Genomic DNA, 12,629 nt, shown 5'->3' on the forward strand with positions numbered 1-12,629 from the left:
CATAAATTAAGCTACTTTGTGGTTTTCCTCCCTCTCCTGATGCAGCAGGATGCGGCTTCATGGGCCAGTGTCAGCACTTCCCTACCCCTCCTCCAACGCTAGCCTATGAAACTTCATCCTGCCGGACTGGGCAGTAGCATCAGAGGAGGGAGGAGAGAACCGGCTGGGCCATCGATTGAAGGGCCGGGCATGGGCTGGGGCGCTGAAATCTCCTTGAACCGGCCCTGCCCGAATCGCTCTTTTTTTGGGTTCACTGTCCTTGCTGTTACCACTTGAGAGAGAGAGAGAGAAAGGCCAGTTCTACTTACCATATTTGCTGGCGTATAGGATGCACTTTTTTTTCCTTAAAATATGCTTTTTCAAGTATATGCTTGATTATTATGCTGAATTCTCACATAAAATAATAATAAAAAATGAGCAAATCTATAACCAATAGAATCCCGAGCTCCCCTCTGAGGATCTTTTTGTCCCAGCATGCTTCATTCAGCACCATCAACCCCCCTCCCTCTGAGGATCTTTTTGTCCCAGCATGCTTCATTCAGCACCATCAACCCCCCCCTCCCCAACAACTCATTACCAAAATCCCTGCTGCACTCCTTTCAACATCTAAAATTCTCCACCCACCCTGACCTCTCAGTAAAACAAAACCCACTCCACTCTTTCCAACCATCAACCCTCCCCACCCCCCATCTAAAGTTGTCCACCAACCCAAACTCAACTCTGCATCCATTATAAAATTATTTTAAGAAAGGTTCGGACAATTTCCTGGAGGAAAAGTCCATAGTCTGTTATTAAGACATAGGGGAAGCCACTGCTTGCCCTGGATCTGTAGCATGAAATGTTGTTACTCTTTGGGTTTAGGCCAGGTACTAGTGACCTGTATTGGCCACCATGAGGACAGGTTACTTGGCTTGATGGACCATTGGTCTGACCCAGTCAGGCTATTCTTATGTTCTTATGAAACCCTTAACCAGTTTAAGAAGATGTAGTAGCAGTGTAGGTGCAACTTGCTATGTTCGATAACCAAAGGCCGGCTAGATTTTTTTCACTTTGCTTCTGATGCTACTGACATGGAGAACTACTGAGGGAATTATGTCTCATTGAATTACTGGATCATTCACATTAGGTTCAGAGGCACTTTCTCTTTCTATCTGTTCTCCATTAAGTTTAAATTGGAAGCTTGAAATGGTTTTTTGGGATCTTAATGCCCCTCATAGTTTTGAAATTCTTCTTGTCTAAGAAAGTGGTAATTTTTTATTTTCTTAAATCAAATTAGAATTCTGCTCCATCCCCCGAATCTCTTTGTTGGGATTCTTCATGTCTTGGCAACTTAATTTTACATATAACATAAGCTCCAATCTGCTGGTCGATAGGTACTAAAGTGATGCAATGTTTTGTTTTTTTTTATCTTTCAGTTGGAGGCATGGCTGCTATCAAAAGGCCTCCTTCAGAGGCTGGTGATGAGCCAGCGGGGAAGAAGGCCATTTCAGAAACCAGGATGACGCCAAGTCCCAAATCATCCAGGGCCCATCATCCGTCTACCGTGAAGACAAGCCCAGTGCCGTCAAAGCGCAGCATAGTGACCGAACACTCTCCCGTGAGAACTGTAAGAAACGGTGGCTCACATGGCCAGAACCTTCTAGATGGGGCACTTATCTTGGGACTTATCTTGGGATTCGAATCGGTTCAAAACAAACAAACAAAAAAACGGTTTCCCGATTCGCCTGACCCTCCCCCCTCGCCCCCTAAAGCAGGAGCGGCAGCTGACGCACCTGCTTTAGAAGGCGAGGGGGAGGGTCAGTCGGGAAGTGTTGCTGCCGGCTTCCTCCTCCCCCTCCGGCGTCCGGCTTCCACCCCCCTGTCCTTCCGCTTTCCCCCCCTGGCCTCCCCGCACTGTTTACCTTCCAGCCGGAACAGCCTGCAAACAAGATCGTGGTGTTAGCGATCTTAGTACCGCTTCAGAGCTGTTTCCTCCGTCGCGGTCCCGCCCCTCCTCTGATGTCAGAGGAGGGGCGGGACCGCGACAGAGGAACCAGCTCCGAAGCGCTACTAAGATCGCTAACACCGCGATCTTGTTTGCAGGATATTCCTGGAAGGTAAACAGTGCGGGGAGGCCAGGGGGGGAAGCGGAATGGAGAAGTTAAAACTGCATAGGGGAGAAGTAGCTTAAGGGGTTAGAGAAGCAGGTTGCAAGCCAGGGTTCAAAATCTCAGTTCTCCCGCTGATATCCTTTCTGAGCTTAGGCAAGTCACTTCACTGTCCAGTGCCTCAAGTACAACTTGGATTGTGAGCCCATTTGTTCATGGAAATAAATCCTGTACCAGAATGTAACTCAGCTTGGGAAGAGGTGTGCAATAAATTAGAGAATGAAACGGGTAAAAATTTTTCCCCGTCCCTGTGGGAACTCATTTTTCCGTCCTGTCCTGGCAAGTTCTTTTCCTGTCCCTGCCCCATTCCTACAAGCTCCGTCCTCATCTGCACAAGACTCAAACACTTTAAAATCATAAGTGTTCAAGGTTTGTGTGGTTAAAGCAGAGCTTACAGGAATGGGACAGGGACAGTGGGAAACCTCACAGGGACGGGACAGAGAAATTGAGCTCCTGCGGGGACAGGGACAAATTTGTCTCCGTGTCATTCTCTACAATAAATCTAAAATCCAAATTCATCCAAGAGGTTTCTCCTTCTAAAATGCCTCTTCTGTGCCAGCAAAAGCCTTTACTGTGGGTAGTGGTTGGGTAGTAATTCTGAAGGTTGTCAGGTGAACAGCTAGGGCTGACTTCAGAAGTGTTGGTTACTTTAAGTAGGAACACAGTTGCTGTTCTGGGTTCTTCAAGCAGTTCTTCAACCTTTTTCCTCTCACTTGAGTTTGTGTTAATCTGTAAATAGGGGAAGAAGGTTCAGTAGGATCACTTGTTGATGGCCAAGACATTCCAGAGTATTGGGATCTTATATGAGTAAGAAGAAAACATTCCAAGTCCATCATGGCCTCCAAACCAGTTGACTAAGGTCTGGCTGGTATTTCTTTTTATTTTACGGCATATGAACATACAATATTGTGCCTGTGCCAGCTAGGTTCTGTTTAACTGGTCAAAAATGAAATGAGGCATCGTTTCTTAAGGTGTGGCCTTTGGTTTTCAGAAAAAAGTCCTGACAGAGAACAATTACACAACGGGCACGCTCAGTAGCAGCTGTGCCATCTGCAAGAAACACGTCCATCTGGTCCAGAGGCATCTAGTTGATGGAAAACTCTACCACAGGAATTGCTTCAGGTAAAGCCCGACCTCGGGGAAGCAAATTGCATAAGAGCATAAGAATAGCCTTACTGGGTCATACCAATGATGTAATGTAATGTAATTTATTTCTTATATACCGCTACATCCGTTAGGTTCTAAGCGGTTTACAGAAAATATACATTAAGATTAAAAATAAGAAAGGTACTTGAAAAATTCCCTTACTGTCCCGAAGGCTCACAATCTAACTAAAGTACCTGGAGGGTAATAGAGAAGTGAAAAGTAGAGTTAGAGGAAAAAAAATAAAAATAAATATTTTATCAAGACAGCATTGATCTAAATACTTTGGAAGGTAGAAGAGAGGAGAGAAAGGAATAGAAGCAGAAGGGGGAACCGTTGAACAGTAGAATTCTGGAGAAATTTAAATGATAGAAATAGAACTAAACAAAGACAAAAGGCAAAACAATAGATAAGATTAAAGATAGATCATAAGCTGGAAATAAAAATAAAAATAAAACTTTGTCTTCAATCCACGGTTTCAGCGTCATTGATGAAGTGGAGCAGTAAGTTTAGGAGGAGGGATAACGTTTCCAGAAAAAGGGCTATGAAGCCCAGTAGCACATTCTCATGGTAGCCAATCACCTGACTTCCGATCTGTAGTGTTCAATCGAACCTTGAAAGAGTCTGAAAAAATCCAAATGTTTATCAAACGCGAGAACTACAGAGTTGTCGGACATAAATGATAATTTAAATTTGTGTAACATTTTTCTTCCAAGAGCCTAGGATAAGGCAATTTAATGTTTTAGAAACATGAAGGCCTATGGACATGAGATGAATGAATATTTCCTGCCCATAAGCTTCCAAAAGAATGATGGGGAAGCAAGCTATATTTACCAAGCTGTAGAAGAGATAAGGGACTGGCCCAAAGACACACAGGGGGGGTTGATATTCAGCCGGGAGCAGTGAGCGTTTTTAGCTGTTGCTGCTGCTGTTCTGGATTATTCCGTCGAACATCCGACTTTATGTGGCTGGTGCAATATTCAAGAGAAACCAAAAAACACTGTGGAGTGACGATGTTCCTGAAATGGACTTTATTGAAAATTTCAAAGTTCCAATAGTACAATTAAGCAATCCACAAAAAAATAAAGTAATCCACATAAAAACCTAAAGGACCTAGTTCGCTGAAAGCATGGGACCCAACACGGTCCGTGTTTCGACAAGATAATCTTCTTCAGGGGTCCCTAAAAGTCCAGTAGTTGTAGATATATGGAGTAACTAGTGTGTGGAGAATCGTGAGGAAAGAGCTGCTTGAAACCCCTGAAGAAGACTATCTTGTCGTAACATGAACCGTGTTGGATCCCACGCTTTCAGCGAACTAGGTCCTTTAGGTTTTTATGTGGATTTCTTAATTATACCATTGGAACTTTGAAATTTTCAATAAAGTCCATTTCAGGAACATCGTCACTCCACAGTGTATTTTGGTTTTTCTTGGATTTTTGTCTCTGTGGATTTCCCAGGGTCAATTTCTTTGTTTTCACTGGTGCAATATTCAGCACTTAACTGGATAAGTTAAAACCACATAAAGATAGGACTGACTTATGTGGTCCAGTTTGACCGCTAAACTTAGGCGGTTAAACGCCGACTCTGCCCCACAAAATAAGACGGCTTTGAGTTTAGCGGTCTGTGGTGGTTTTCGGTAGCACAGTGCCGATGAATATTGGTGGGTAGCCTGAACGATCGATTTAACTGACCAGGAGCCGTTTCTCGCCAGTTAAATCACTTTGAATATTGACCTTCCGGAGTCAGCCAGTGGTAGCAGAGAACTGAGCTTGTGTCTCGGGAGTTTTGGGTCGTAGGTCACTGCTCCGGCTGCCAGAATACGTCGTATCTCTGCCAGCCCCAACGACAAAATCAAGGACACCACAATTCAACTGAAAGGAAGGACTTTCCCCCTCGAAAACACCGTAAAAATTCTAGGAGTCACGCTGGATAAAAATTTATCCTTAGAAACTCACACCGACCTCATCGTCAGAAAATGTTTCTCGGTACTCTGGAAACTACGCACCATAAAAAAATATTTCAACAACACCGCTTTCAGCCTGCTAGTGCAATCTGCCATTCTCAGCATTCTAGACTATTGTAATATTATCTACCTGAACTCCACAAAGAAAACTACCAGGAGACTAAAATTGATCCAAAACACCGCCGTTCGTCTTATCTATGGCCTAAAGAAATGGGAACATATCACCTCTTTCTATCACCAACTCCACTGGCTGCCTTTCGAATCCAGAGTACTTTACAAATTTGCATGCTTCTGCTACAAATCGGTAAATGGCCTCTCACCAAGATACATCAACCCCCTCTTTAACCTTTACTGCAACAACAAGAAATCCCGCAGAATTCAACTGTTCGCCTACCCCTCGCTAAAACTTTGTCATCTAAAAAGATTCCTAGACACACCTTTTGCCTTCCTAGCAGCCAAGATGAATCCATGGCTTGCCCAAATGATACTCGAGGCCCCCACTTACCTCAGCTTCAGAAAAATACTCAAAACTTACTATTCAACAAGCAAGACCCGTAACCGCCCCCTTCCAGCATTACCTGCCCCAAGTTCGACCCTCCCCCACCTTCCTAAACGCTTTCTTCCCTCTCTTCTACCCACTCCCTCCTGCTTCAGCCAAGTTCGGCTAAATTGTGTTATTAATCTAATAAATTGTTGTAAATCGGCATGTCAATGCGGATCCTAATGTAATTGCTGTGAACCGCCTAGAACTCGAAAGGTATGGCTGTATATAAGAATAATATTATTATTATTATTATTCAATCTGTTTGCTGGTGGAGGCTCTGTTTATTCCACACCATCCACGTGTGTTCGCTATTTGGGCCAGTCCGTCTTCAGGCTATGTGCTTCTTTCAGAGATCTTTGGGTAAGAATTTCTTTGCAGGTTTGTACCACTGCAATTTCCCCTTTAAAATCTAAATCTTTAGCGGGTGAATGACATTATAGTGAATTATAATAATAATAATAACTTTATTCTTCTATACCGCCACAATCTTGCGACTTCTAGGTGGTTTACATTCAAGAGCGCTGGACATTCAGCGATTTACAATATGTAGAAGGAGTACAGAGTACAGAGACTTTAAGAAATCGAAATTACAAAATATACTGTTTGCTAAGAATTTCGGAGCGGACCTGTAAAGAAAAGTCGCAAATTTAAAAAAAAAAAAACAGCAAAACTTACAATATACGGTTTGTTTAGAGATTCAGAGGGAACATATTAGAAGAAAGGTCCTGAAATTACAAATGCTGTTCGATTAGGATTTCAGAGGGCATATTGGGAAAGTGAAAAGAAACAGTGTTTGGTGAGATTCTGTTTAGGTGATATATCTGTCGAATAAGGTAGTTTTTATGAGTTTTCTAAAAGCATTGTAGGTCAGTTCAGCTTTATTAATGTAACTGTCTAGCCAATTATTATTAGTTAATGGGGGCAGCTGATCTCATACAGTATGCATCTGCCTCTGTGATCATGTCAGATAACCGTCACTCTCTCTTGAACTGCTTAGGTGTACCGAATGCACCAGTACCTTGTTGTCTGGTACCTATACATCTGGTCCAAAGCCTGGCACCTTTATATGTACTAGTCACCAATACAAAGCCAGTATGCCGGGTTCTGAAGCCACCAGGACTGGATCCAACAAGACAATTGTCAGCCAAAGCAATCCTACCTTTAGTCCCGCAAGGTCTGGCCACCTGAATGGAACAGGCTCTGGGAACACGGGTGCGGCGAATGCGGCCTTCCACCAAAAGGACTTGGGATCTAAGAAGCCCCTGGGCCTAGAGGAACCTGTGAAGAATTCTCAGCAAAAGAAAAACTCCGGTTCCAGCAGCAGCCTTAACGCCAGTTCCGTCAGTCCACCTAGTTCCAAGTGGTCTCCTGTGGGGCAGAAGGTGAATCAGAACGATGACGCCGTCCCCACGCCCTGGACATCGTCTGCAGCAAAAACGCAAGCAGCGCGAGAGAAGTTTTTCCAGTCCACCGGTAGTCCAGCAGCATTGCGTGACGATGTATCAGGTAGAGGAAAGTCCAAAACCACACATTTCATGGTGCCCAATAAAGCTGTCACTGGTATGAACAATTCTGGCCTAGCTGCAGAGACCAGCGAGAAGGACAAAGCACGGAATTTTCTTCTCGGTGCTCTTCCAGTACCCTCATCTTCATCATCCAGCCCCAGTGGCCCTACTTCCAATGGTGTGCAGGTTGCAAGCAGGTGGGTGGGTGTTTATGCCAATCATACATTCCTGCTTGGATTAAAAAGGACATTCGAAAGTCAAAGGGATTATAAAATTTATCCAGTGATGTAGGGGGAAGTTATCATCATGGACTACCATTAAGATGTGCAACTTCACTATTTACCCCAGTTATTAGTAACCAGGTCTCACTGCATCCAATGGGACCTGTGCTAAAGTAGCATGAGTTAGTTCTAAGATAAGATGCCTTAAGGGTAGCCCATGTTGATAACTTAATGTAAAGAGTTTGTCTGTGGTAACCAGAGCTGAGATTGTGATGTCATAATGCCTCATTCCACCAATAAGAGACAACCTCATCAGTGATGTAACAATGACTTGATTGTCCCATTTTTGGCTCACATTTATTACATATAGCAGTGATTTCAATTTCTAGAAGAGGGAAACGTTATCAATGTGGGCTAGTGCTGCCCGATTCACGATTCGAATCGGTTCACTGATTCACTTTGGGTGAATCGATTCGAATCGGTTCAAAACAAAAAAAAAACAAAACGGCTTCCCGATTCGCCTGACCCTCGCCCCCTAAAGCAGGAGCAGCAGCTGCCGCACCTGCTTTAGAAGGCAAGGGGGGAGGGTCAGTCGGGAAGTGTTTCTGTCGGCTTCCTCCCCCCCCTCCGGCGTCCGGCTTCCACCCCCCTGGCCTTCCGCTTCCCCCCCTGGCCTCCCCGCACTGTTTACCTTCCAGCCGGAACAGCCTGCAAACAAGATCATGGTGTTAGCGTTCTTAGTACCGCTTCAGTGCTGTTTCCTTCGTCGCGGTCCCGCCCCTCCTCTGATGTCAGAGGAGGGGCGGGACCACGATGGAGGAACCAGCTCCGAAGCGCTACTAAGATAGCTAACACCGCGATCTTGTTTGCAGGATGTTCCTGGAAGGTAAACAGTGCGGGGAGGCCAGGGGGGGAAGCGGAAGGCCAGGGGGGTGGAAGTCGGACGCTGGTGGGGGGAGTGAGCAGTCCTTCTGGGTGGGACAGGCAGGCAGGCCTTCAAAGGGGAGTGGACAGGTCTTCAATGGGGGGGGGTGACAGGCAGGCCTTCAGGGGTGGAATAGGCCTTCAAGGGGGGGGGGGGGACAAGCCTTCAAGGGGGAGGCAGGCCTTCAAAGGGAGTTACAGGTCTTCAAGGGGGGAGACAGGCCTTTAGGGGGGACAGGTCTTCAAGGGGGGGGACAGGCAGGCCTTCAGGGGTGTGATAGGTCTTCAAGGTGGGGGACAGAAGCCTTCAAGGGGGGAGGCAGGCCTTCAAAGGGAGGGACAGGTCTTCAGAGGGGGGACAGGCCTTTAGGGGGGACAGGGAGGCCTTCAGGGGTGGGATGCAGACCTTTAAAGGGGGGGCAAGCCTTCAGGGATGGTGGCACAGGCCTTTAGGGGTGGAGTGCAGGTCTTCAGGTGGGACAGACCTTCAAGGGGGACAGACCTTCAGGGGAGGGGGGGCCCTGGTATAGAAGAACATGGAGGAAGGGAAGGGGGGGTTTCAAAGAGATGTGCATATGCCGGACTTTGGGGAGGAAGAAATGGGTCTGAAAATAGAGGAGAGGGATAGAGGGAGAGATGGACAATGGGATTTAGGGAGGCTGAATCGAATCGAATCAAATTTTTTTTTTTCCTGAATCGGGCAGCACTAATGTGGGCTACCAATAAGGATGTGTTATGTTGTTTACCCCAGTTACTAGTAACTAGGTCACTTTGCCTAAAATAGGACCAGTGCTAAAATAGCCCTGTTTGGTAGTAAAATAATACATTTTAACAGTAGCCCCTCCCATTGATAATGTCCCCCCTTTGTGAGAAGAGTTTGTCTGTGGTAACCAGAGCTGAGATTGTGATGTCATAATGCCTCATTCCACCAATAAGAGCTAACCTCATCAGCGATGTCACAATGGCTTGACTGTCCTATACTTGGCTCACTTTTCTTCTTTCTTTAATTAAGGGGGAAGTTATTATCATGAACTACCGTTAAGATGTGTTATTTTATGGTTGAATAAAATAGGTCCTAGCATGAGTTAGTGGTAAACTGCATTGATAACATCCCCTTAGACCAGTGTCTCTCAAACATTTTTTGCTCCGGCACACTAAACAAAAGGAATGTTTTTCGTGGCACATTATAATTGAAATTATAAATTTGCAAAACCAATGAGGAGTTATTTATTTAAAATTCTTTAAGCTATATATGGGTAATTGTAACAGCGGTGAAACTGAAGTAGATAGAATAGAATTGCTAATCAATACGATGGATATGCTTGTTTTTGAGGGCAAATTAACTCAAAGGGCTCCTTTTACTAACAAGGTTCAAGGTTTATTAAATATTTGATGAATTGCTGAATCTGTTTACAAAGCGATGTACATAATTATAAAATAGGATAGAATTACAAAATACAAAATACATGAACATTGAGATTGAGACTGGACAAACATTAGTTGGAAGGGGAGGAGGGTAAAAAGATACATCTGTTATATCGAAAAAGACAAATAAGGGAAAAAACAAAAGGAAACAGGGTAGTTAAAAAAATATCATAAAAGTCGAAAAAGGTTTCAATGTTAAAAGCATCTTTAAAAAGGTGTGTTTTCAAGGATTTTTTAAAAGAAGGGATATCTTTTTGGTTTTTGATGTGTTGAGGCAGAGAATTCTACCATTGGGGACCGATTACAGAAAACATGTCTGATCTTCGTGTACCTATTATTTTTAGAGAAGGAACAACTAATAGATTTTGAAAAGATGATCTGAGCGTACGCGCAGAGCCGTGGGGAATTAGCATTCTTGATATAAACTGGGGTTCGTTGTAAGCCAAAGTTTTAAATATAAGCAACAGAACCTTAAACAATATGCGATGGCTAATAAGGAGCCAGTGAGCGTCAATAAATAATGGCGTAACATGATCATATTTTCTTGCGTTATAATCAGTAGCAGTATTTTGGATAATTTGCAGACGTCGCTTTTCTTTTTGAGTAATGTTAAGTAGTAAAGAATTACAATAATCCATTTTAGCTATTACTAGTGAATGAATCAAAATGTTGTGCGATTTGGGCTCGAGAAATGTGGCAATAGATCGTATCAAGCGTAGTTTATAAAAGCATGTTCTAACTATGTTATTGATATGGTCTTGGAATACTAATTTATTGTCGATTATAACCCCTAAAATTTTTAATTTGGGAACGATTTCTATTGGGGTATTATTAAGGATGAATGGCGACTTCAGACCGATATCATTTTTCCGGTGTCAGGTCAAAAGCGCACCCAGACAATTGAGCGCAGCGTGGAGGTGCGCGCCGCTCAAAATTACTGTTTTTTTTTTTTTGTTTTTTTTTTTCCTTTTCTCTTGCTTGTTCTTTCTTTTTTTAGTATAAACTTTTTATTCACCAACATGAAAGATATACACAGAACAGAGAGAACACAATCATTTTCTCAGTACAATGCCACAATACAGATGAACATGGTAACACCCAACTAGAAATCCCAGATATCAGCGAGAGTCCAGGCCTGTACTCTGATAGCCTGGAGCCCTCCAAATCCATACTAGACACAACCCCCCAACCGCTCCCTCCCAACACCCCCCACCCCCAAAACCCCACCCTCAACCCACTGGCAAGACAGGGGCAACTGGCTTCCGCAAGCGATTGACCACCTGGCTCTTTATCACAGGGGGCAAAGTATCCAAATAAGAAGCCCAAACAGACAGAAAAAGCTTGCTCCGAGATCCAGAGAACCGAGCGGACATGGACTCCCAGTCCATTAAAAGATGCAATTTATTGCGCCAATACCAGATGGTGGGCGGGGAGTCCTGAAGCCAATGAGTAAGAATACATTTCATTCCCACAATATAGCCCTTACGAATGAGCTGGCTATCCCCTGCAGAAAGGCCGCCTAAATAGCCCTCCGCCAAAAAAATACAAAATTACTGTTTTTAGGGCTCCGACGGGGGGCATGGGGGGGCGTAGGGTGGAACCCCCCCACTTTACTTAATAGACATTGCGCCACATTGTGGGGGCGTTGTGGGGGATGTGGGGGGTTGTAATCCCCCACATTTTACTGAAAACTTCACTTTTTCCCTGTTTTTATGGAAAAAGTTGTTTACAGTAAAATGTGGAGGGTTACAACCCCCCAAACCCCACATAACGCCGGCGCGATGTCTATTAAGTAAAGTAGGGGGGTTCCCCAACAAAACCCCCCGTCGGAGCCCCTAAAAACTGTAATTTTCTTCGGCACGCACCTCCGTCTTGCGCTCAGTTGTCGGCGCGTGCCTTTGTCTTTCACGCCGTTGTCTATGAACCCATTTTTCCAGGTAAAAATCATTGCCTTTGTTTTATTTATGTTTAACGTTTTTAGCGCACGCAGCATTTTAGCGTGCGTTAAACCCATGCGACGTGGCTAGAGCTAATGCCAGCTTAGCGTCTGGTGCGCACGGCAATTTAGCATGCGCTATTCGGCGCCTTAATGCCCTAACGCGGTTTAGTAAAAGGAGCCCAAAATGCGGCTTGTTGGCCGACAAGCAAATGCGCATTTCATCATCCACCGTCTGCAGACTTTTTTTTTTTCCCGATTTAATTTCTGTCAGAGCTGAAAATCCAAGTTCACAAAGCTAAGAAGGTCCAAAGGATAACAAAAGTCTTGACTGCTTTGTTGCTCAAGTTAGGATAACTACTGCATAAAAAAATAAAATCACTTGCCTTAAGTTTTCAATGACCAATCGCGTCAACGAATGCTGCTTGTCTGGGCGGTTGTATCCTTACGCCCACAGACGCTCAGAACAGTGACAGATTTTTGTGTACATTCCATCTATTCTAGTGTATACTTATAAAGGAAATTTTTTAAAATAAAGAGATTTTTTTATTAAGGCGTGCTAACTGATTTAACGCGCTAGATGATAATGCATCTATTCTATGGGCACCTTAGCATTTAGCACACGCTAATCTTTAGCATGCACTAAATCGGTTAGGGCACCTTGATAAAAGGACCCCAAAATAAAATTCTGGAATCTCTTGGGGCACACCTGAAATATCTTTGGGGCATACCATTGTGGAACACAATTTGAGAGACACTGCCTTAGGCTCTAATCTTGCCTTGTGTTTTTGTGGATCATTTCAGACTCTTAAGGATTGTCT

At 44.2% G+C, this 12,629-nt stretch overlaps 1 protein-coding gene across 2 annotated transcripts in view; it reads left to right on the forward strand.

Annotated features, from left to right (window-relative positions):
* Window positions 1-12,629, forward strand: part of MICALL2 (MICAL like 2) — a 118,382-nt gene that overhangs the window by 54,614 nt on the left and 51,139 nt on the right. For both annotated transcript variants that reach the window (XM_033914326.1, XM_033914325.1), the window contains exons 4-6: window positions 1,416-1,606; window positions 3,139-3,269; window positions 6,795-7,499. In XM_033914326.1, the coding sequence (XP_033770217.1) occupies window positions 1,416-1,606; window positions 3,139-3,269; window positions 6,795-7,499 (1,027 nt within the window). The remainder of the gene's footprint in view (window positions 1-1,415; window positions 1,607-3,138; window positions 3,270-6,794; window positions 7,500-12,629) is intronic.

Source organism: Geotrypetes seraphini, chromosome 11 (assembly GCF_902459505.1).
Source record: "Geotrypetes seraphini chromosome 11, aGeoSer1.1, whole genome shotgun sequence".
Lineage (NCBI taxonomy): Eukaryota > Metazoa > Chordata > Amphibia > Gymnophiona > Dermophiidae > Geotrypetes > Geotrypetes seraphini.